Source organism: Salarias fasciatus, chromosome 10 (assembly GCF_902148845.1).
Source record: "Salarias fasciatus chromosome 10, fSalaFa1.1, whole genome shotgun sequence".
Classification (NCBI taxonomy): domain Eukaryota; kingdom Metazoa; phylum Chordata; class Actinopteri; order Blenniiformes; family Blenniidae; genus Salarias; species Salarias fasciatus.
Genome location: NC_043754.1, coordinates 18,324,625 through 18,347,873, shown reverse-complemented (window position 1 = coordinate 18,347,873; position 23,249 = coordinate 18,324,625). Strand labels below are relative to the sequence as shown.

Genomic DNA, 23,249 nt, shown 5'->3' with positions numbered 1-23,249 from the left:
ACAAATACAAGGGACAATAAAACTTGTTTATACAAATATTTATTCTTCCACAAGTCTCCCCAGTCACGGTTTAGATGATGCCAATCTGCAAAACAAAATACAAGGGTATCAAGATTATGTCCATCGACACAGGAGAGATGATTGTACTTTGTGTTTCTGGCATCAGTGGTTCCTTTGAATAGCATCACAGACATTCAGACCAAATAAAGTTTACATCATGTGCACAGAACTGAAAAGCACAAAACGACTGGATCAACGACTCCTCACCTTGTTTGCAACATCCAACGCATCATAATCTGGTGCCAGACGTACGTACGCCTTCTTCTCACCATCAGGCCTAAAAGTGGGTTGAGATAAAACAAGTTATGAACTTGAATTTACATACAATATTCCCTGTGGATGTTTACAGTCATCGGATGTTTGACAGGACATGGTGCAAACACTCCCAGACTAATCTAACCTGTAAGATTTGTCAGGAATAACATATTCAAAAAAATATGAAAATTGAGATTCTATTGCATTTCGAGTAGATAATGCTGAGAGGAATTCAGTGACAGCCAGAGCAACGTCTTCACCTGATGAGGGTGTTGACTTTGGCGACGTCGATGTCATACAGTTTCTTGACAGCGTGTTTGATCTGATGCTTGTTTGCCTTGACGTCCACGATGAACACAAGTGTGTTGTTGTCTTCAATCTTCTTCATTGCAGACTCTGTTGTCAAGGGGAACTTGATGATGGCATAGTGGTCCAGCCTAGAGGAACAAATACCAACAGTCAGACTCGCACTGCTCTCCGAAACTTCTCACTGGACAACATTCAAGTTGGCTGTTACAATCTGGGTGCATCAGTAGTTTATAAAATTGGACTCATGCTTTTTCATACTTTGATCGCATAAAACCATCATGTGCACCAGGTTTTTTAACATTTAATGATACACGGCAACGGTAACTCACTTGTTCCTGCGAGGAGCACTCTTGCGAGGATACTTGGGCTGTCTGCGGAGACGCAGGGTTTTGGGGCGACGGAAGGTGGGAGAAGTCCTGATCTTCTTCTTCCTCTGACTGTGTACACCTTTGAGCACAGCCTTCTTGGCCTTCAGGGCCTTTGACTTGGCCTCAGTCTTGGCAGGGACAGCTATGACAGAAAGAGAAAATTAGAGATGTGTCACAGGCCTATTGGAAAACTACTTAAATGTTAAGTAACATCAAAGTGCCTGGTTACTAAACTGAATTCTTAAATATTTTACTTAATTTGCACCCACTCATTACTCAATCCTGCTAGTAACACAGGTTTGCACTAACCCTCACCATCCAAGTACACCTGATATCTACCTGCCTGGACAAGTAAACATTTCAGATACAAATTATAAACCATCAACGTGGAAAATCTACATCTGTTAAATTGGGGATCCACATTCACTTCTTTCCCCCTTCATATCCCGACATTTACTTATCTCCACCACGCACTGCCAGCATTGCTTAAGAATTAAGAACATGCAGATCCAGACCCAGGGCGACTCTTCTTAGAAAGCATTATGACTGAACAGGTTTACAGTGGTTGTACTTTATGTGTAGCAAGAGGAATTTTAACAGTGTAGCTGAAGAAACGCTCCCCAACTGCGGAGTAGCAACTGCTAATTTACATCGTATTCATGTTGTAACAGGACATTAACAAGCAGCACCAACCCAACAACGTTTAGTGGTGACCACGCAGGAATATTGATAAATGTAGTTAGATTATCGGAAAAAAATATCCTCCACGAAAAGACCACGTTTTGTTGAGCAGCGTCAATATTAGCTTAGCTAGCATCACGTTTCGGCATACATGCCGGCGCCTAGCAGTAATCCTACGCTAAATAAAACCACTGCTGGCAACAATACAATAATATGACGTGGAAAATAGTCAATCCATCTCTCGATATCGAAGACATAAATTGACTAAAATAAGCGCTACGTGTACGAATCATTGATTAAATACGATCGGACTGACCAACCTTCCTTCTTCGCCTTCGGTGCCATGTTGAGAAAGGAAGATGCAGCGGGGTTTCCTGCAGTGTCATGCATGGGCGAGATTTCGAGGTGAATGCATCGCGATAGTTCAGGAAGCGTGACCGCCCAACACTTCACTGGCGGCCATCTTAGGACAGTGGACCACTCTGGCGTGCTGTCGTGTAATCGAAGGGAAGGTGAGTGATTAAAGACCAGTACACACTACAGGATTTTTTTTTCAATCTTCTCCGGTTTAGAGACCCACACACTAGCAGACAACAGAAGACAGATCGCACCAAATTTTCCTCTCCTGATCTTTTACACTGTGGTGTCCCTCCGGAGCAGACCACACAGAAGATCTCCAAATCTCGCGTAGTCAAACGTGACTTTCGACCACGGACATCCGGGCCACTAAGCACATCCGGGTTTGCGCGGGCCTTATAAACCCATGCAAAGGGACAAACAATCACGCACACTGCTGCCAGCGAAGCGAGCCATTTTTCGTGTGGAGTTTGTTCTTGCTCAATATTTGTTGTAGACTGAGGGATCTAGATATATAAAAGATGGTGAAGAATTGTTGTGTGTTCAACTGCACCAACAGTGTAGCTCGACATCCTCACTTGTCCTTTTACACGATACCAAGCGAGGCTACTGAACCAGAGAGGAGGAGAAAATGGCTGTTGGCTATAAACAGAGCCACCGACCCCACCACCAGCAAAACACCGGGGAAACTGTGGCTACCGAAGTCGAACTACACCTATGTTTGTTCTGCACACTTTATAACGGGTAAGAACTCTAGTTTGCTTCATAACATCGAATTCCCTGATTATTCTGGGGCCTCTAGCTCTGTCAACAGTTTTGTGTTTATTTTGTAATTTATCAGCTGTTTATAACTTTATACCTCTATCTAAGCATATTTCTTAAAATCTACTAGGTCTAGATGGTTTGGAATCTAATCTTAGGGGTTTTAATAATGCTTTATTTTTTCCAGGAGAAAAGGTCAACCACAAAGACCACCCAGATTACGTCCCTTCCATATTCCCACACAAACCAGGCTCAAGACAGTCAAGCCAGGCAGCTCTCTCACGATTCAACAGAGCCCAGAAGAGAAGGGGTTTGTACATTACACTACTAGTGTAACTAGTGTAAAAGTAGTTTTGTATCATTTTCACTGTACTTATAAAATGATTCTACTGTATCTGAAGCTGCAAAAAATTAAGACGGTTTACATTTTCAGAATGAGTTCATAAGTTGTAGATGATTCCGAGTTCATGTAGAGAGCTGCATGTTGTTCCAGAGATTATTATGGAGTTCTGGATTATTCCATAACGTTGTAGAAACTGAATGTGTAATATTTGCAAAGGAGATACTTTTATGTGAAATCTCAGAAATAGTGTTGCTTATAATGTAAAGACTTGTTTTTGCTCTAAGTATTTGAAATACTAACTTAATCACCTTATATCTAATCATCTTTTGATTTGTTTCAAAATAATTTGGAAACATTATTATTGAATAAAATGTCAAGAACTTCTTCAACGTAAAATGATCCCAAACTTTTAACCGGTAGTGTAAATACAGAAAAATGTGTTATATATCAAACAGTTGACATTACTTATCCATGTACATATAATAATCCCCACCATAGTTGTACTTTAACTTCATTTGTCTGTAATTTTTGTTTTTATTTTTCTCGCAGCAACATCCAGTTTGATGACAGGTACTCGGGGACGCAAATGTTTGAAGCTCATCGACAATATTCCAGACACACAACCACCAGCAGAGAGTCGGTCCTCACCGTGTGTTGTGACTGCAGACATCTCATCACCAGTGACTGCTGAACAGCCACCATGTTTGAGACCCCCACCCACTCCGTCAACCCCAGCGTCTTCGCACCCTGCATCTCCAAAGCAGGCTCGAGGTCTCGCTACACCACTACAGACGAGTGAACGGGAGCAGCTGTATGAAGAGCTCAACAATCTGCGAGCTGAACGGGACAACGCGCGCAAGATTGGAGATGTTGGAAAAGACACTCGATGCATCAAACTTAACGGCAAGTGCCGTTCAAGGCAACGACGACAAGTTCCAGATGTTGACTGGCATAACGTGGGAAATATTTGAAAAAGTGTTTGGATTGCTTAGTCCGTTCCTGTGCAGCGAACCGAAGAACAAATCCAGTCTGCCTCTCGTTGACCAACTTTTCATAACTTTGGTGATGCTGAGACATAACATGTCCTTCGAACTGTTGGCACAACTGAAGGACATTCCCACCACAACGGCCATCGACTACTTCTGGAAGTGGGTCGACCTCATCTACTCAAAGCTAGGGTTCATGATCAAATGGCAGGACAGAGACACCATCTTTCAGACAATACCGCCTGTCTTCAAGGCCGAATTTCCACACCTCACATCTATTATTGATTGCATTGAGATCTTTATTGATGCGCCGAAAGACCCCAAAGCCAGGGCCCAGACGTGGTCCAACCACAAGAAACACTGCACTGTGAAGGTGTTTGTGTCCTGCTCTCCAGTAGGTTCCATCAACTTCCTGTCCTGTCTGTGGGGCGGTGGAGCGACGGACGTACACGTCGTACGAGAGTCGGGCTTCATAAGCTCATCCCTTCACATGCCGGATGACCAGATCCTGGCTGATCGCCGTTTCCTGTTCCATGAAGATTTAGCCGTCCAGTGTGGAGCAGAGCTGCTGACACCGGCCTCCACCAAAGGGAAGAAGCAACTGTCTGCACGAGAGCTGGAAACATCAAGGAAGATTTCTTCTGTTCGAGTACACATCGAGCGGGTGATCGGCCTACTCAAGAACAGATAAACCGTTCTACAGGGTCCAGTTCCAGCCCGCATGGTGCAGAGAGCTGCATGTGAAATGCAAGAAGCAACTTCAAGCATCGATAAACTTGTTCGTGTATGTGCCGTCTTGATAAACCTTGGTGAAAGCATTGTTTTCAGTGAATGAATGTGCTTGTGTCTCATGTGACAGTTACATTGTTTTGTGTATTGCTAATATTTCACGTCAGGATGTCATTATACCCGGTGTCAATGTGCAATCAGTCATCTATTTTCTTATTGATGAGAAATTGTAACATGGATCGTGTCAATTTCATTTTCAGTGCCATAGGTGTTCATTCTGTTCTCTTTTTTTTTTTTAAGCTGCAGGGCAGCATGGAGCAAGGTGTTCAGTTCTTTTTTAGCAAAGTAACTTGGATTTTTTTTTCTCAGATTTACAATTCAAGCGTGATTTTAAAGATTGTGTACATTGCAGGTACATGTGTGCTTTTTTTTTCGTTCAATAAAGTTTCTTTATCAATTTCACTTGTATTTGTGTCTTATATTTGTAGCATGTGACCATATTGTTATGAAGTAAATCAATACATGGTACTTTAAAGTAGTAGAAAATTAAATCCTGGTAAGCAGAACAATTTCTTTGTGTATTTCGGATCAAAAAAAAAAAATCTCTTAAAAGTGATCAGTTGACAAAATAGAAGAGAAAAAAAACAGTGACATTCTGAAATTCACCTTTCACGAAAGAAAAAATGTGCATCAGAGCAATTTTTTTCATTGCCCTTTCTGCATGTTTTGCAATAACGCTTTTTTGTCTTTGGTAGACGTTTTAGCTTGACGCATGGGAGATGGAACCATTCGTTGCATGAATCACACCCAACCATCTCCATTGACTCGTCATCCGTATGACAGATGCAGTGAACTTGAGCAGCTGTGGTTGTTGAAGGAGGCGTGTTCTCTTTGCATCCCAACTCCATCTTTCTTGTGAACAATTCAGGCAGCACTGACGCTCTCCAAAAGGATTGCAGTTGTCCCAGCATCTCTGCAATAAATTTGTTGTCCCTGGCAATCCTGACCCGAATACATTCGACTGTGGTCCAGACAACAAAGTCAGTGTAGTCGACGTCGACGACAAACATCTATAATTGTACTTGAGCGTAATACTGATGGTTTTCTTTCAGATGTCCATTGGCGTCCAAGCAAAAAGTTGAATCTCAGGAAGCTGTTGTGCAATTTCTTCTTGAGAGATGGTTGGGTTAAAATCACGACATCTTTGCTGAACCTCCGAATCTTGCATGTCACCTTTGAATAAGCTCCTCAAAAATGACTCGAAATTTGATGCGTGAGATTGGTGCAGGTGTCACTTTCTTGACAAAAACAGTCATTGCAGACACAGGGCTCGTCGGTGCGTGTTGATTGGGTGTAACCCATCCTGACGGCTGCTTCGACTTTGAACAATACTGCTGCAGTGTGTGAGCATGTCTCAATAGTCTGCAAAAATAAAACTTGCTAAAGCTTCAGGCTTCAAGCCATACCTGGCACCAGTGGCCAACACTAAACTTGTTCTGCAACACAACAAAACGCTAAAAGTTGTAATAACTGTACAAATATCTACTGAGAAGCCCTTACGGTCTGAATTTTCCACATTGTTTGCCCCTCCGTAGTGGTAACTTAGGCCGATCACGTGGTGCGTGACGTCACGCCGATATCGAGAATTACTGTAAATACATTCATCTCCATCTTTAATAATAAGCAAATACAAGCTACTTTTTAAAATCACCAACTATCTTAAATCATTCTTTGTGTCCCTTTGAGATTGGATATTCTAAACCAGAATAAAACACGTTGAGCTTTGATTAGGAAAAGTTTCATGATACGTCCGCTCTGTCGCTCTGAAGGCACGGAGTCAGCGGAAAGGTTTTTTTTTCCCATTCTTCCGTGACGGTTAATAATGGAGATGAATTAAAACATTGGGATTATTGCAGGAGCGGCAGAGATGCAGATGAATGAATCGGATGAATGAGACCACAGTCAAGATTTTGAATTATCAGGATTTCCTGAGACCAATAACGTTTTTTGACAGCCTAATGTTTTGTCGAAATGCATTTTTTTATGTGGTTGTATTTATTTGCTTGAGTAATGACGTTAATGAGACCTTTGACCTATATGTTACAAAGTTGACTCAGCAATTTTACGTTGGTGGGAGAGGCAGAATTAATCTTTCATTTCAGCATAAGTGGTTTGGTTATTAAAACATCTTTACATTTAGATTCCTTTGTGCTATCTGTGTTTACAGAAATATCCTGAAATGCCTGATTTTTGTGCCGCCTACGGCTGCTCCAACGAACGCAGCCTCCAAACCAGAACCCGTGGGGTCACCTTTCACAAGTGAGACATGACAATATTAACAATATTACGACTTTTTTTTTTATCATTAGGACATTGTTTGTGTACATTTATGTAAAGTTATGCTGCACAGGAACACCATGGCTGTGTGATAATATTGCCAGATTGCTTTTGACCCTGCTTTTTTAGAAATTTACCATCCACTTTCATGTTATTTAATTAGATTTTCTCCTACTGACAAATTCTCAATTTTTACATCAGCTGAATATATACATAAAATGACCCTAACATATTACATACTGTGTTTTTGTTATTAGCCTTAATGTTAAAGGAAAAAAGGTGGAACATGTTACCACACTTTTTATGTCTGAATACTTTCTCCCCCATTTTTTAGGTTTCCTAAAAGCAGAGAGCGCAGAAGGCACTGGGAGCTTGCCCTAAGAAGGGATGATTTTGTGGCTAACGACAGGTCACTGCTCTGCAGCGACCACTTTCACAGAGAGGACTTTGACAGGACGGGGCAGACTGTAAGGCTGAAGGCTGGTGCTGTGCCAAAAATCTTTAACTTCCCCGCTCATCTTCAATGGGTATGTTCATCACTGGCCTGCGAGAATTCGAGGTGGATAAATCAATATTTAAACGTGTGATTTAATGTCACATTTCCTGCAAGTTAAGGGATACATAAAATGATGTATATTACAGAACGTTTGAATATTTAACTGTTTATTTTAGCCTATAGCAACAAGAAGCACAGCTGCTTCAAGACGAGCAGAAGAAAACCTGCCGGAAGTTCAGCAGGACGACCCTCCGCCAGATGTTGAACCTCCGCCAGATGTTGTGAGTATTTAAAGGCCTGTGGAGTGTTGGTAAAAAACGAGAGCATCACATGGCTTGTCATTAAACCGTTCATCACAGTGGTGCCCAGGAAGGACTATGATGGTGTTGCTATTATTATTGTTATGATTATTATTATTATTATTATTGTGTTCATATATTTTTCTAAATCAAAAGGCAGCCACTGGAGAGAAGCAACCGAGCCGGAAAAGGGAGGCCAGTGACCACCTGTATGCGTTGCCTTCTTGCCCCAAGGCTCTAAAGGCCAAACTTGATGCAGCCTTAAAAACAGTACGGAAACTGCAGCGAGAGAAGAGCAATGCCTTGGCCAGGGAAAGGAGGATGAGGAAAAACATGAACGCTCTTCTGGAGGAACTGAAAGACAAAAACCGAATAAATGAAGAACTGAAAGACAAACTTGAATGATATTCAGGTAAAATAAACAATTACATTAAATATTTTGTGGGTTTTTTTATGTTATTTATTAGATTTACTAGTTACTGAACTGTTGATACGTTTTGATATTGTAGTTGTTTTTAGTATTTCCAGTGTCTGGGGTAGGGTTATGTGGTTATTTCTTGGGCTAGCGGTTCATCTGGTAAGTGACTAAATGGCCTGTCTTTGAATTGTATCAAGGTGGCTGAGCTCTCTGGATGCAAAGCCTGGACTAAACCAAACGATGCTGGACATGCTTTGGAAGACGGCACCGGGAAAATGAAGCCAAGTATGGCGGTGTCACTCTGATGCTTGATACCATGGCCATCAAAAAGCATGCTCAGTGCTAACGGTGGGGAAAAAAAGTGATTCTGCAGGCATGCAGCCCAGTTAGAAGCGTCACTGGCCGCATCAGTTGGGAGTACATCGTTCATCTGAACAATGTCCAGAAGAAAAGTGGACTACAATGCAGCCAACAACGTCACTGACAAACCTGGAATTTGCTGATCAGAAGATGAAGGTAGGTCGGTAAGATGGTTGTACAGTGCTGTGAAGAAGTGTTTGCCTCCTTCCAGATTTGTGTTTTTTGCATATTTATCACTCGCAAAGGTTTCAGATCATCAAACCAATTTTAAAATCACACACACAGGAGAGGAGAGGAGGAGGGGCGTGCCTGTCGTACAGGTTTATCCAGGACCACCTGGAGCAGCTTTTCAACTCCATCAGAGCATCTGGTATGGTTCTTATTTACCAGTCGCAACACTACATGACACTTACTTGTCAGCAAATGCTTGTATTGACTTCACATACATTTTCAACATTGTGATACATTCTGAACTGTATCATAAAGTCATTCAACTTAATTTAAGTGAGAAAAGGTCATTCAGGGGTGGCTTTTTGTTTAACTGTGAAAATATATTGATGTCTATGTAATGTAGTTGTATTTATCCTGGGTCATGGTTTAATGTATATACCATGGTTTGTTTTGTTTTGATTTTAAAGGTGGCCATTCCATCTCAAGGCACGGTAAAGGTTGTTGGGGCAGCAGAGTGGGTCGTTCACCAAGCATCAGCAGATTCCAGACGATCACACACACACACACACACACACACATATACATATATATATATTCTTTTGAACACCTTTTGCCAGTTTTTCACACACCGTCTGTTGGAACTTTCTTATGGACAGGTTTGGGTCAACATGTTGATTTGACGGCGCTGACGAAAGCGAAAACCCCGGTGACCTCCACTTGGAGTGATGCACGGGCGTGAAAGATGTCGCCACAGACACTGGGCAGATGGGATTGACACACACACACACACCCGTGTGACGGAGAGATGGAGGCTGATCCCAGAAGGTGGCTGCGCTCCTCTGTCGCACTAACATGCACCTGACTGTTCGGCAGAGAAAGATAGCCGCTGTCTGCCAGGACACAGTCCGGTGCTGTGTCATTCAGCTCACTGTCAGTCCTGCTTTCCTTGCCGTGGAAAGGACTGTTGATGCTCTTGTGAGAGGACGACTCAGTCACGTCAGCATGGTGACACCGAGGTTTGACTGAGATGGCATCTTTCGCCGGTGATTCTTTGTGTCTTGTTTTGTCTGTCTTGCTTTGAGGTTCAGGTTCAGTAAAGGCCAGTAAGTATGGCTTTGGTCTGATGTTCCTTTTAAACCAAAAATAAAAACAAAGTTGAAGATTTATTTTTATGTATTTTATTTATTATATAATTTTATTTTGTATTGTTTTTTTTTGTATCTGTTTCTCTGTTTAGGATGTTTTTGTAAATATGTATATATTTTTGGCCTATTTTACATATTAAATATTGATAATAGAAGTTTGGTGTCTCTGTGTAGTGATGTGACCAATCCACTTAATGTAATTTTCATATCAAACTTCATGGTTATAACTATTTGTAAGCATGCAGTGAAATATCTACATGTCTGACATTTCTAACAAATCAAATCGATTGAAAATTGAGCGAACAATAGTTAGGTCAAAGTTGATGCTCCATTGACGTTAATGTGAGGAGTGAGCGAGCAGTCCTGCCCCAAGATGGCCGCAATGTGACTACGTTAATTACAGCAATATGAGCCAGCTGGTGTTTCTATATATCTTTGGTGTTTTCCAACTACAGACATCTTTTCGAGCTGATTATTTACCATTAAACATTAGTTAAAATTTAATTTTATTTAAGTTTTCTTTATGTAAATCCCACATGAATCAAATCACAACTATCTCATGGAACACTTTTAGGTGGATACACAGTGTTCTGCATTATGTAAAAACACATGACAGTCTTTAAGATATGTAGGCGAGCGGGTTTCAAGAAAAAATATCAAATGAACAACATTACATATAAAACTCTTTATTTTACAGCCTGAAAATACAAAGCAAGTATGAAAATGAAAAGAAAAAAGATCACTGAGATATCTTGTATTCAGCCTCTGTTCATTCCTCTGTCTTTTAGTCCGTCTTTGTCTTTTTCTTCTTCACAGTTTTCCTGGAAAACACAAGTTACATCAGAATCATTTCCATGGAGTTGTAACCAGAATTCATTTTGAATATCTGAGTTTAATCAAAGCATCAGCAGGACTGGATGTTGAAAATCAGCTGTGAAAAACAAATCAAACAAGAGCTATAGTTTTATGGCACATAAGAGACAAAGAGAGGTTTGCTTCAAGTTAGTCTCTCTATTAACACCTTTCTTACTTTTTGAACGTGGCTCCTGAAGAATTTGACCTCTTCTTCTGACCAACTTTGTGTTTCTCTGCAGCTTGTTTCTTCTTCGGCTCCTGAGCCTTTGTCTTCTTTTTCACCTTCTGCTGCTGGTTTGCCTTTTGTGCTTTGTTTTCTTCTTTCTGCTCGGGGTGTGACGTCTGCTTCTGCGTTTTTTTCTGTGCTTTGCCTTTATTCTTCTTCTTCATTAAGAAGCGAGGAGTTGTGCAAATGGTGCTTCTCTTGGGAGGTTTCTTTTCAAGTCTCCGTTTCACTTTGCTACACAGGAATAAAATATGATTACCAAAAATGCAACTTTTAACAAGTCAAATAAATAAGGTATTTATATTATTAATTAATTTTACCTGTGTATCTTCTTGAAGCCAATCATGTACTCAGGTATAGGACAACCGGCTTGTTTGATAACATTTGCAATGCTGCGGGGGAAAAAAGTGAAGGAAGACACCTTCGGTCAAGATGTTGAGCAACAAGGTGTGTTTGAAAAACACCCTGACTTCAATTTAAGAACATTTTATTAATTCGAATGAGGGATGAACAGAAGCATTCGTAAAAATTTGGCTTCCAGAGGAACATGTCTGTGATTTACTGGAAAAAAGGCAAGTTCCTTGTTTCATAGTACAAAAATTACACATTAACCATGAAACATCAGCTCACTTCTATCCCCTCCTCAGCTGATATATTCAAGACCTCAGATGGTGTGAAGGAATTCTACTGTATCGACCAAACGGCGAGTGAGTTTCTACCTGCGCAGCAGTGGTTTGTCGTTCTCTGTGAAGAAGGTGATGGCCTTCCCCTGGTGTCCAGCTCTGCCAGTGCGACCTGACAAACAAGAGAGATGCATCAAAGAGCTGAAGGTCAGCAAAACACACATGAGGAATACATGAGAGGTTAAAGGAGTGTTTTGACTGAATACAATACTCAACATCGCCAAGTCCTTTGTTCCTTACAGTTAAAGTCTACACACTTTAAATGATCTGTTATACAAACACCTTGGCTGTATTGTGTCGTTTTAAAGAATGTAATTCCTAATATAACTTTCTCCATAATCCAGACGCACCGATTCGGTGAATGTACTCCACGGCACTTGTTGGGAAGTCATAGTTCAACACCAGGTTCACGCCTTTGAAGTCGATTCCTCTGGCCAGCAGAGCCGTGCAGATCAGCACCCAGATGTTCCCGGAGCGGAAACTGTTCACCACGTTGTCTCTCTGAGACGGAGGACGGAGGAGAAAGGTAAATACAGTCCCGACACAGAAGAGGAGTGAGTAGGTCCGTGAGCTGCGCCGTCGGAGCACCTGCTGCTGTGTCCGGTCTGCGTGGATCACGTCTACATTGATGCCTTCATAAACCAACTCGTGGAAAAGCTCGCGCGCTCGTTCTATAGACTGAACGAACACGAGCATGGGGGGCAGGAAACCCTGAAACACAGCATCAAGGCGGACGTCACTCTACTACATCTTCAAAACAAAATCAGCGAGTACCGAGCTCTTCAAAGTGACCACACCTTTTTAATAATGTCCCTCATGGCCACAAGCTTCCCATTTTCATTCCCAACGAACAGCAGCTGCTGCTCCACCGTTTCCACCGCCGTGTTTCTGTGTGGATGGAAAAAAAAAAAAAACCACTCAAGTGAATCGAGGAAGATTAAAGGTGCCGATTAAATCATTTCTCCTGGCCGCCCGTTACCGGTGTCCAATGTTGACAGAAACCAGGTTGTCGAGATTCAGGCGGCACCACTGCTCCACATCTGGAGTGCACGTCGCGCTGAAGAAAGCCCTGTGCACTTTCGCACTCGAGCAGGCCAGGAAAATGGTGGCCAGCTGCTCCCTGAAGCCCGTCTTACCATCCTCGAACAGCTTATCAGACTCGTCCACGACAAGCCACTCCACACTGCACGGCAGAAAACAGTTCACCTCAGCTCGTTTCAGACAGCAAGACAGAGGGCGGAAAGACTTCAGTTTGATTTCATTAGCTCCAAAACACTTAGCAAAAAGTAAAGAGTCGCTAAATATTATTCAGAGAGAAACAAAGTGCTACCGGCTGAGGTCAATAGCTGGAGGATCCTGCTTGAGGAGGAAGACGAGTCTGTTTGGAGTACTGACGAGAATATCTGTGAACAGAAACACGGGATGTTAATGGGGAGAAAATGTGATCAGATCACATTTGTTTTTTTTGTTTGTTTTTTTTTTAATTAACTTTTTACCATATTTTTTGTTGGAATCTGGTCCATATTTCTTGGCCGCCAGCGAAGCTTTGTCAATGATGTGAACTCTGAAACCGACTCCCTCCGACAGGCGGAGCAGCTCTCTGTAGGTCTGAAACACAGGACCTATTAAACACTGTCCAAACGACGAGAGAGCGTGAAACAAAAACGCAGCGGAAAAGGAGAAAAGGCTCCAGCTGCTCACAGCAATCTTTAAATTAACTGAACACTAATTATAAGCAACATGCGGCTGAAGTCAGGACACGATGAATAACAGTTAAACATTCTGCGTTTATTGGGAGAGGGGGGAATGTTAATGATGAGATGAGGCTAACAAATGATTCCTGTTTCACATGCAAATGGAAACTTGAGTTATATTGTCTCAACTGCATTTGCAGTTCACCGTCTCAGAGTAAAGCCGATCTGCATAAATCAAGTATTTTTTCATAAATCTATTTTTTTTGGAGACTTAAAACATTACGGTTTTTCACTCCATCATTTTGACAGTCTCTATTTGGGAATTGTGAGCAGGACTTTGTCTGCTCCTCTTCTGAAATGACTGAAACTGAGGTGTATTATTAGCATTATTAAATATTTAATCAAATCTTGAATTGATTTTTGAACTGAATAAGCAACTAAAAACAAAGAAGAAGACCCAAACACTGAACTTTAACCTTGCTACAGAGTGTGAATGTGTGTGCTGTGTACCTGGCTCGCCAGCTCTCTGGTTGGAGAGATGATAACGGCTCTGAAGCCCAGGTTAGCCGGCTGCTGCAAGTGTGCGAGCAGCGGGAGGCAGAAAGCCAACGTCTTTCCGGATCCAGTGGGAGCACAAGCCAGAAGTTCCCGACCCTGAGGACGGAGACACGTCAAGTGACGTTCTTACAAAACAAAACCTTCCTGTTTGTACTATTTAACAAACCCCCAACATGTTTGCTTGCACTCACGTGCATCATCAGTGGGATGGCCTGCATCTGGATGGGCGTGGGGGAGTCGAGTCCCGCTGCTCTGAGGTTCTCGACGACACGAGAGCTCAGGCGATACTCAGACTGCAGCTCCTCAAACGTGCACACTGGATCGGGTATGTCACAGCCGTGCACATTTATTCGGTGTTTCGAACGAATACGATTCACCTGAAATCAGAGAAATACATGAAGATTTTTACATCAAGAAGATTCAGGGGACAAACTGTCAAATTTGCATTTGTAAAAATCTAAAAAACAAAAATCAACATGCAAATTGTGTGATGAATTTCATCTGAGAACAAACCTTTTCTTGATGAAGATGCTTCAGCCTCTTAAGTGAAGATTTGTCTTTGTCGTCACCTTGCTGGGTCTGTATTTTCTGGTCGAGTGCAGAGGTCCAGGTGATGCCAGTTCCCGGTGTCTCCTTTGCTGGTCCGACGCCAGCTTCAGTCGAACAAGAACAAGGAGTGAATCTCTCCATTTCTAGAGGTACTTCAACATTCTCTAGAGAATCTAGCTGAAATTACAGCAATGTGTTTACAACAAGGCATATGGCATCTGAACCAAAACCGGCTGGGATTTTTTTCCAAGGCAGCACACACAACACAAAAGTGAAACCCAAGCTGAGATACGACTGATGATGCCATGAAAGACAGCTGCCTTACTGCTATCAAACTGGAATTAGAAGAGTAACGTTTTCCTAGACAGACTTTATTCTTGTGCCTTTCAGTGACATAAACCGTATTACAAACATTTCACACATCCTTCACCTCCTGACTCACTTTTCATCTTTTTCTTCTTTTTCCTGGAGTCTCTCTCCTCTCCTTTGCGCTTCCTCTTGCTTTCTGTGGCAGAATCTCCACTGTCGCTGCCCCCATCTTCCTCCTCCTCCTCCTCCTCCTCCTCCTCCTCCTCCTCCTCCTCTGCTCGGGTCCAGCTCTGGGCTCCATTCGCTGAACTTGTGCCAAAGTAATCGATCGCAGAGAGAGAGTCCGAGGACGGCTCGTTCACCTGAGATTTAGAAACCTACAAAAAATAAAATAAAAATAATACAGTATGTCACAGCAAAGTGTCACTCCGGTAAAATGTTGTCGTTTGTCAAGTAGTTCTCCTCTCATGTTCATTCAGAAACAAGGCAGCACACTTTCACAGAAGAACCATTCAGATTTGGCCAAAACAGAAGCTCAGCTGGTTTAAAGAAACATTTCGACTCAGTGTAGAAATAAATAGGTTTTCTAAGTTTACCTTGAAACGAGCGGCGTCTTGACCGAACCTCTTTAAATCAAATTTAGCTCCGGCCCCAAGTTTCCGAAACAACTCGAAGGCGTCCATTCTCTCAGCGCGTGGTGCGCGAACGCCACGAGCACGGATCAACATCCGGGTCATCCGCCGCAGAGATGCGCTCCGCCGCCCCCTGCAGGCGGGGCGTGGAACAAACAAACACAAACAAACCAACCCTGAATAAATAATTTCAACTTCAGTACTACGGCTTTGAATGAGGGTCGCAAAAACGTTATTTTAATTTACAACTCAAAAATATTAAAAATCAAGTTGAATTAAAAAAAAACAATTTCTTTAAGATTATTTTTGTCATTTGTAATTGCATTTGTAAATTGTATCGTATTTGTTTTTTTTAACAAAAGTCTCAAGGTTAGATCACATGATGTACTACAGCCCATATTTAAAAAAAAAAAAAAAAAAAAAAGCTCAACAGCTTTGTTGGAGACAATACCACACACTTTGCGAGGTGCAAAAATACAGTCTTTCCAAGAGACTACAACAATCAGTCCTTTGTGAAAATTTTGGTTATGGACGAACCCAAAACGTGCTACTTTATATATGTGGAGCACTTGAAAGGAACCATTCGGATCTGAGATCAATTCTTCTTTAAGATTCTCTCGACAGCAGCCAAGAAAGTCATCACAAACAAACTGGTTCATGATGGAGGCCCCAGAACATGAAAACTGGGTGACAATAATGGAGGATATTTTCACTACAGAGCAAATATAAGTTTGAAATACAAAAACCCATCTTCTGACTTCTGTAACAACTAGCATCTAGTCCTTGGAATTATAGTCTAAAAGTTTGATAAAAATGCAACTTCAAAAATATTTCCATCACACAGGTTTTCTTACTGGTCAGAGAGGCTTTCGTGCTTGGTGAGAAGGACATTTATTCGAGCTCCACAATGGACTGAATGGTACAGTAACGATAGGATCTGAACCTTGACATAAAGATGATAGCTGTTGTCAGACATAATTCTGCTTTTACTGTTCACGATTGCTGGAATATTTTTCTGCTCCAGACTTCTTGAAATACATAATCAGATACATGGATTCCTTGCAGAATGTGTTTAAACTGGAACAAAACTGTGTTAAATAAAATATAAAACAGGGATAAGCATGAACTCTTTCATGTTGTATTCATAATAGTAATGTTTTGCTTTAGGTACACAGGTTGGAGGCATTGACAAGTGGTTTTGAAAACTTGTCAATGATCTTCAGTGTCAGTCGTATTTGAGTCAGTGAGCTGGCAGACAGCTGCCCTGAGAATTTGTAGGATCCCTTTTAAACTCAAATTGATTGATATGAAATTGTTTAATTTGAAATAGTAAGAATATTTTAAGTGCAAATCAGCCCCAAATTAAGACGCTGCAGCCACATCAATTCAACGTCAGATGAGCATCTTATATTTAGTGTGAGCTCAAACCCAGCCCACTTCACAGCAGTTGTCTATTCCTGCTTGTGTTCCTCCTAATTTTGTCTATCAGCACCGGGAATGTTTAAATGACATATTTTGGAATATTGGTATGGAGTTAGGTTAAGCTCTTAGTATATGTCTGGAGTCATGACTTTGATGATCATCAACATTTTCAGGCTGATTAATGAACAATGAAAACTCAAAAGGTTTCATGTTTTTTACTGTCACTTTATATAATTCTAGTAAAAATATCAAATGGACAAAAACAAAAACTGTTAGAGTCACTCATTTGTGTGACTTCGACTTTTAAATAATGTGACAAAATACACAAACAAAAAGAAGAAGCATGTTTTAAGACAACTTGGACACAAGAACTGGATTCTGGCCAATTCATGATCAGAATAAATAAAATCTGACTAATGTCGTGCGCAGATAGTTGTGTAGACATTATCTGAAAGAAGGTTACCATGACTGAAATTATTAATCAGACTTGTGCCATACAGTTTGTTTGTCCCGTTTTGCTTCAGTCGTTTACAAAAACAAAAAGCTTTTAAGTGTCTTCACAAGTCTTGAGCAAATCCTCCAGGAAATGAACGACCACTTCTTTACTTCGCTCCTCCTCCCCTTCAGCCCTCAAGCCTTTCACTCTGCTCAGAGTCTGCAGGAGATCTCCAGCTCTCTGCTGGGGATGGAAACTCTCCTCCTTTGCGTCTTTCTCTCCCTCCGCCTCCTCGACACCTCCTTCCTCCGCCCTCAGGTACTTGACCAGATGCTCTCTGATGCCGCTGCCCTCCTCGCTGGCGAGCGACACGGCCAGGGCGGGCATGTCCTGCAGCTGGCTGACGCTGAGCAGATGCAGGAGGGCTTTCGAGAGCGTGTGTCGCAGGCTGGCGCTGTAGCGGTACTCCAGGAAGTCGTTTGTGTCCTCGCTGTTTTCGAGAGCCGTGGCCAGCGAGCGCCACACGCGGCTGAAGCGCTCCGCGTCTCCGTAGCAGCCACGGCGAGCGGGAACGGCCAGGGCGGCGGCAGATTTGATCCGCACTTTGAAGTTCTTGCAGGACGTTACGACGTTGCAGAGGGCAGTGAATGCGTCGTGGGACCAGGGAGCCGAGTCTGATGGGAAGAAGTGAGTCATGAGAGAGCAACACTGAACACACATTTTATACTCTATTAGTAACAAAAAAAAAAATAATAATAAAAATAAAAAAAAGTTAGCTTTCTCCAACAAGCACCTACCAAGAGGTAACGCAGGATTTCCAAAAGCATTTCCTAAGGCATAGCAGGCGTTCCACCGGACCTTCATGGTGGCCTCTGATTGGACGGTTTTAACCAGCGCGAGAACGGCGTCTTCCAGCGGGCGCTGAAACGCCGACCGCGTCATCTGACTCTCACGCAGGAAGTGAAGCAGGTTCCCGAGAGCTCGCACCGCATTGGACTTGACCTGGGATACAGGAGGATAGGAAAGACAGAACGGAGCCAGCGTACATATAAATGAACTGCGTGGGAGAGGATGCATTCCAGTCTGATAGATTCATCTATATGAATTTCCCAACAGACACCTCCAAAAAGAGCATATGAAAATTGAAAAAAAAAAACATGTATAGTATTTTAAAAAATATTTTCTGTATGGATTTAGGTCTCACCCTGTCTTTGTCGGCTGATGCTCGGTTGGCCGATTGCAACATTTTCAGCAGCAGCATGTCCGACAACTCTTCCTGGAAATCCACGCCAACGGACTCCCTGATGAAAATTGATGTGAAAATGTTTATGCTCGACATAGTAAAGTTTGACCTTACTTTTTTCCTCACAATTGATTATTTTCTTTATATCTTACATGTTAACAATGAGTGTATCTGTTAGGTTTCCAAGCGACCAGGCAGCTTTGGCACGGACGTTCGTAGATCGATCATCAAGGGCAGCCAGGATGGCGTTTGCTGTATCCGCCACAAACATAACATCCTGAAAAGCAAATAGTTCTTACTTCGGACAGAAATAATGCTCAGTGCACTCAGAATAGCTCAGAAATGTGCTGACCTCTCTCAAACAGGGGAACAGTATGTAGATTCCCAAAGCCCTGACGGCCGCAGTCTTCACCAGATAGTTCTCCATGTAGGTCAGCCCCAGCAGCACGGTGACGCACATCAGCTGCGTTTTGTCCTTGAACGAAGAATCGCACCGGCGACGGCATGAGCGTCCGACACGCGCAGGCGAGAGGCTGAGTGAGGGGGGGGGAAACTTACGGGCAGCTGAGCGAAGGCCTGGGGCAGAATGGAGGACAGCGTGTCGCAGGCGCTCGCCTGCAGCGTCGGGTGCTGCTCGTTCTGCAGCGCCGCGTTCAGCGGACCACTCAGCACCTCTGACCAAAACTGCACCACCTGCATCGTGCAGATGAATTTAGGACATAAAAACCACATAGCAACACACCGACATCTCCAGTTTGATGGTTGTGTTTAAGTTTTGACAGTCTTGCAGTGTGCCGATGGTGAATGAAGTTTCTCCTGCAGTTTAATAAAAAGTGATAAAAAGCTGATTAGTGATTAAATGCATACCTGACTTATGGGAACTCTTGAGCTTTCAGGCACATTGTTTTCTCCTCTGTACTGCTGGATTATCCCCGTACCAAACTCCTCCAGCAACTAGAAGAGAAACCAGTGCTTGGTTCACTTCTGTATGTCATGAATACTGTGATTTCTAGCAGTGAACTACAGGATTAACCGCAGATTCAAATATGTTGAGCTCATGCTACCTTTGCTGCATGCAGCTGTATGGAGGGGTCCGTCTCCCCGAGGCAGCGAGCGCTAACCTGACCGATCTCACACAGACAGGTCTGGGTTAGAGAGAAGTAGCCACGGACCAAGTGGGACAAGGCCTGAAACACAAGGGAAGCCCACAAAATAAACACTTCACAACTTGAGAAGTATCCGTTTAAGACCGTTAAACACCAGCAGATCAAAGACAAACGCCCTCTTCCTCACTGTCTCACCTGTAGAGCCACTAGTCGGACGGGTGAGGCCTCCAAAGCCGCCCCTCCTCCCACTCCCTCGCCGTCCGACTGCTCCTCTCTGGGCTGCGTCACCAGCGACACGCACAGCTGCAGCAGCCACGGCGGGGAGCTTTCCTCCTCCCCTGGAGTGCGAGGGGCGCATGATCTCTCCTGCGAGGGCGTGACCGGCGCACGGCCCGGCGAGGACGTCCCATCCCTCCGTCTCCAGCTGAGAGCCGCATTCTGAGGCGTGAAGGAGCCTGTGCTGCCGCCGCCGCCGTCCTCCGGCTGACGGAGGAGGAGCTGCACCTCCGGGAGCGGCGCCTGAGTCGTCACCATGGCCCCGTAGAGCGTGAGGACTGACACCCGGACATTAACGTCTGAGGACAGAGAGCAGCTTTGATAACAGAAGCTTCGTTTTTCTCTCACTCAACCACAACCGAAATAATACAGACCTCTGTGGCGCAGGTGAGGACGAATCTGTTTCCAGAGCTGGGTGAGCAGGCCAGGTCTGAGACGATGATAGGGGGCGTTGGAAACCAGGAAGCCCAGACACTGAGAGACGAGGGAGGAGGAGGAGGAGAGGATGACAAACTTCACTGCTAGAGAACATGTACTAGTTTATACTCACTATGTTTGGTTTAACAAAGCTTGTGAAACGAGGAGCAGGATATTGTACCTTGATGACCTGAGTCAGGGTCTGAGGGGAGGTCTCGGCGAGCAGAGCCAGGCTGAGGGAGCGGTGCAGCTCTCTGATGGTGGTGGCCAGCGTCAACGAGAAAGGCGTGTACGACGTCCGAGGGGAGGCGGTATCTTCGGCCACGGCCAGGAACTGGCGGGAGCCGTCCAGGATTCCCGACAACACCTGAAGCGCGCACAGCCGCACCTGGAGGGAGCGGACCGTGTGACGATCGTACAAGCCCGGGAGGGCTGGAAACTTACTAGAAGATGTGGCGCACCTTTGGCGAAGGGTCTTTGAGAATAATTGTGAGAAGAGTAAGAGGCGGAGGCCCCCCGATAGGAGTGTCGGGGATGAAGGACGACCAGTACCCGTACAGAGTCCTCTTCTCCACCGCCTTCACTACTGCCAGCAGGCAGTGGAGCGCTCCCTGACGCACACGGCCGTGGTTTAATCTGGAAGAGTGGTTGTAGAAGCTGTTGGGTTGTGGACAGCTACTAAAATGAGTGGGGCTGGGGTAATGTTTTATATACCTTAATCTGCTCTGTGCAGTGCCTTCTGGGTCGGAAAACTCAGAGTCTGAACTGCTTCTCTTCCAGGATGGGTAGAGAAATGGAGTCGAAGGTTTAAGCAAGGCCTCTTCTCCTCTGCCGCTTTCTCTTCCCTCTCCTTTCTGCAATGTGGATCCAGTATCTCTCTCATCTTCATCCCTCTCATCACCTTTGCTCTCCTCAGTTTTTGTCTTCTTCCCCTTTCCTTTGGATTTTCTCTTTTTGTTCTTCAGAGACAAATGGAACAGAAAGAATTAGCAGTTTAGTGATGAATGTGATATGACCCTTGACAAAAATGACAACTCCCACCGCTGATGCCTTTCCGGATGTAGTGGCATCTTTCGTTGGTTCAGAGGACTTCGGCAGTCCGGCGGGTTTCGGTGGGGAGAGGGCTTCATACTGTGGAAGAGGTGCTGGGTAGAGTACCGTCAGCCACTCCACACTCACTCCAGGAGCGCCTTGGAACATCAGCCTCTGAGAAAAAAACACGAGCAGGATCCGACTGTCAAAGACCTGGACAGCAGTGAAACAAAACCACACAAATGGGAAAAGGACTTTGCACCTTAAGAGCAGCCAGTACAGACCCAAGCTCCTCCCCTCCACCGAATTTCCATTTCCCACCAGAGAGACAGTACTGCATTCCTTTCAGCGCTGCTTGGATCACCTGCATTGGCGACACAAGAGCAAGTTCAAACAACTGCACATTTAGTCATTAAAACTTCAATGCGATGACTTTAAGTACCAGGCAGTAGAAGAGCTCGTCGGTGTGGGGAGGCTGAGGTGACTGCAGTGTTTGGAGGAAGACTCGAAAGCAGACGCTTCTGTACTGATCATCCAGAGGGGGTTGGCCAGGGATCCTGCAGGGACACCATTCAAATAATAATGAAAACAGTGTGCGTGAGAGACACAGCGAGAGACGATACACACAGAAAAATTCACAACACAGCTATAGGTGGATGCCAGAGCCTACCTGAGGCAAATGTTCGCCATGCAGGTGAGAGCAACACGACGCAACTCCAGACTCGGCTGACACGTGGAGCTGTACTGCTGCAGGACTCCGTCATCGCGCAGCAACTCGCCGAGATGCTGCGATTGAGAAACAGTCTCCATATAAACAACAACAAACTGAACACTTTCAAAAGGTTCAATGTGTGAAAGAGCACCTGGTGGCACTGAGGGCCATTTCCATACACCACAGTGGAGAGGGCGAGGAGGATGTCCGAGTGTGTCCATGCACCGCACACTTTCAGTGCACGGGTGGTGTAGTTCACCAACACATCCAGGGTCTGCTCATCCATTATGACCTTACAGAAAAGAAAGTAAGACCCTGCATGTTACCAATACCAGGCCTGTCAGTACAGGTTACATTTGGCATAAAGTTATAGCAGGTTACCTTTAACTGGTTAAGTAGATGGTGAACCAGCTGGCAGAGTTTGATGACTAGATGTTCTTGGCTCAATGGCACCAGGGAGCTGACATGCCTCAGCAGGACACACACATCCTGCAATGGGAATGAAAAGGCTCAGCGCAAGTGAATAACTTAAAGGATGGATGCAGAGCCACAGGGTGAGAAGTTTGTACCAAGCTGTGAGGAAGAGAGAATGTGTCTGGTGTTACCTCTGGCTGGATGTTGATGTTGGGCTCGAAGGTTTTGTTGTAGTTCTCGGACAGCAGCTGGTCAAACAGCAGGTTGAGCTCCTCCCTCAGCTGGCCGGAGTTTGCTCGCAGGGCTCTGAGTTTGGAGGCGCAGCGGGAAAACTGCTTCTCTGCGTCCGACAGGGAGCCTGGCTGCCGGCTGTCCGCCGCCATGGGGGTGAAGGGAGCGGCTTCGGCAGACAGAGCCGAAGCGGGGAAGCTAGAAACGCTGCGGACAGCCGGTGCCGACAGCCCCGCGTGAGCCGCCATGTTTTCAGTCTTGCGCTTCTTCTTCTTCTTCTTCCTTGACGTTTAGCGGCAGCTTGCGTCCCATGCTGTTGCACTACCGCCACCTGCTGGTCGTTACATCTCCATCCATCATCATTATATTCTCTCCATC

At 44.1% G+C, this 23,249-nt stretch overlaps 4 protein-coding genes and 1 non-coding gene across 7 annotated transcripts; 1 reads left to right on the top strand and 4 right to left on the bottom strand.

The window, feature by feature from the left end:
• Positions 1 to 19: 19 nt before the first annotated feature.
• On the bottom strand, positions 20 to 2,130 carry rpl23a (ribosomal protein L23a). The gene is made up of 5 exons (XM_030100695.1): positions 1,994 to 2,130; positions 954 to 1,134; positions 576 to 752; positions 268 to 337; positions 20 to 85 (listed from the first exon to the last, which is right to left on the bottom strand). The coding sequence occupies exons 1-5, from the start codon at positions 2,061 to 2,063 to the stop codon at positions 71 to 73; spliced, it is 513 nt and encodes a 170-aa protein (XP_029956555.1). The 5' UTR covers positions 2,064 to 2,130; the 3' UTR covers positions 20 to 70.
• LOC115396096 (small nucleolar RNA Z17) lies at positions 839 to 911 on the bottom strand. Its single transcript, XR_003932352.1, has one exon. It is a non-coding gene; the product is annotated as a small nucleolar RNA Z17 (small nucleolar RNA).
• A 5-nt stretch (positions 2,131 to 2,135) lies between the features above and the next one.
• LOC115395249 (uncharacterized) lies at positions 2,136 to 10,163 on the top strand. Of its 3 annotated transcripts, XR_003932261.1 has the most exons (8): positions 2,137 to 2,185; positions 7,078 to 7,169; positions 7,522 to 7,714; positions 7,860 to 7,964; positions 8,139 to 8,394; positions 8,598 to 8,916; positions 9,046 to 9,130; positions 9,399 to 10,163. XR_003932261.1 is itself a non-coding variant. In XM_030100693.1 (4 exons), the coding sequence occupies exon 4, from the start codon at positions 3,949 to 3,951 to the stop codon at positions 4,810 to 4,812; it is 864 nt and encodes a 287-aa protein (XP_029956553.1). In that variant the 5' UTR covers positions 2,136 to 2,185; positions 2,590 to 2,774; positions 2,980 to 3,102; positions 3,685 to 3,948; the 3' UTR covers positions 4,813 to 5,232. The 3 variants fall into 3 exon arrangements, 2 of the variants coding, with proteins under 2 accessions (XP_029956553.1, XP_029956554.1); XM_030100693.1 differs by lacking the exons at positions 7,078 to 7,169; positions 7,522 to 7,714; positions 7,860 to 7,964; ... (2 more) ...; positions 9,046 to 9,130; positions 9,399 to 10,163 and adding exons at positions 2,590 to 2,774; positions 2,980 to 3,102; positions 3,685 to 5,232 and having other exon boundaries at positions 2,136 to 2,185; XM_030100694.1 differs by lacking the exons at positions 2,137 to 2,185; positions 7,078 to 7,169; positions 7,522 to 7,714; ... (3 more) ...; positions 9,046 to 9,130; positions 9,399 to 10,163 and adding exons at positions 2,193 to 2,774; positions 2,980 to 3,102; positions 3,685 to 5,232.
• A 589-nt stretch (positions 10,164 to 10,752) lies between these two features.
• Positions 10,753 to 15,654, bottom strand: ddx52 (DEAD (Asp-Glu-Ala-Asp) box polypeptide 52). Its single transcript, XM_030100824.1, has 15 exons — positions 15,547 to 15,654; positions 15,084 to 15,327; positions 14,606 to 14,745; positions 14,284 to 14,469; positions 14,045 to 14,188; positions 13,337 to 13,448; positions 13,171 to 13,243; positions 12,820 to 13,023; positions 12,638 to 12,728; positions 12,429 to 12,551; positions 12,191 to 12,341; positions 11,877 to 11,952; positions 11,478 to 11,549; positions 11,107 to 11,391; positions 10,753 to 10,897 (listed from the first exon to the last, which is right to left on the bottom strand). The coding sequence occupies exons 1-15, from the start codon at positions 15,631 to 15,633 to the stop codon at positions 10,861 to 10,863; spliced, it is 2,025 nt and encodes a 674-aa protein (XP_029956684.1). The 5' UTR covers positions 15,634 to 15,654; the 3' UTR covers positions 10,753 to 10,860.
• Positions 15,655 to 17,549: 1,895 nt separating this feature from the next.
• Positions 17,550 to 23,126, bottom strand: heatr6 (HEAT repeat containing 6). Its single transcript, XM_030101601.1, has 20 exons — positions 22,832 to 23,126; positions 22,608 to 22,715; positions 22,378 to 22,518; positions 22,185 to 22,300; positions 21,957 to 22,071; positions 21,777 to 21,878; positions 21,524 to 21,688; positions 21,197 to 21,441; positions 20,944 to 21,118; positions 20,664 to 20,870; positions 20,440 to 20,539; positions 19,985 to 20,364; positions 19,748 to 19,870; positions 19,551 to 19,637; positions 19,242 to 19,376; positions 19,036 to 19,158; positions 18,836 to 18,960; positions 18,645 to 18,741; positions 18,238 to 18,442; positions 17,550 to 18,114 (listed from the first exon to the last, which is right to left on the bottom strand). The coding sequence occupies exons 1-20, from the start codon at positions 23,117 to 23,119 to the stop codon at positions 17,552 to 17,554; spliced, it is 3,600 nt and encodes a 1,199-aa protein (XP_029957461.1). The 5' UTR covers positions 23,120 to 23,126; the 3' UTR covers positions 17,550 to 17,551.
• Positions 23,127 to 23,249: the final 123 nt, after the last annotated feature.

Excerpts from the sequence above, each read along its gene's own strand:
- rpl23a (XM_030100695.1), bottom strand. The coding sequence starts at position 2,063 with ATGCATGACACTGCAGGAAACCCCGCTGCATCTTCCTTTCTCAACATG. Across the intron at positions 753-953 it reads AGTGCTCCTCGCAGGAACAA|GCTGGACCACTATGCCATCA; the intron begins GTGAGTTACCGT and ends TTGTTCCTCTAG. Across the intron at positions 338-575 it reads AAAGTCAACACCCTCATCAG|GCCTGATGGTGAGAAGAAGG; the intron begins GTGAAGACGTTG and ends ACCCACTTTTAG.
- LOC115395249 (XM_030100693.1), top strand. The coding sequence starts at position 3,949 with ATGAAGAGCTCAACAATCTGCGAGCTGAACGGGACAACGCGCGCAAGA.
- ddx52 (XM_030100824.1), bottom strand. The coding sequence starts at position 15,633 with ATGGACGCCTTCGAGTTGTTTCGGAAACTTGGGGCCGGAGCTAAATTT. Across the intron at positions 14,189-14,283 it reads CCATCCCACTGATGATGCAC|GGTCGGGAACTTCTGGCTTG; the intron begins GTGAGTGCAAGC and ends CTCCGTCCTCAG. Across the intron at positions 10,898-11,106 it reads TCAGGAGCCACGTTCAAAAA|GAAAACTGTGAAGAAGAAAA; the intron begins GTAAGAAAGGTG and ends TGTGTTTTCCAG.
- heatr6 (XM_030101601.1), bottom strand. The coding sequence starts at position 23,119 with ATGGCGGCTCACGCGGGGCTGTCGGCACCGGCTGTCCGCAGCGTTTCT. Across the intron at positions 19,377-19,550 it reads CAAGAGTTCCCATAAGTCAG|GTGGTGCAGTTTTGGTCAGA; the intron begins GTATGCATTTAA and ends TGCACGATGCAG. Across the intron at positions 18,443-18,644 it reads CATCAGCCGACAAAGACAGG|GTCAAGTCCAATGCGGTGCG; the intron begins GTGAGACCTAAA and ends CCTGTATCCCAG.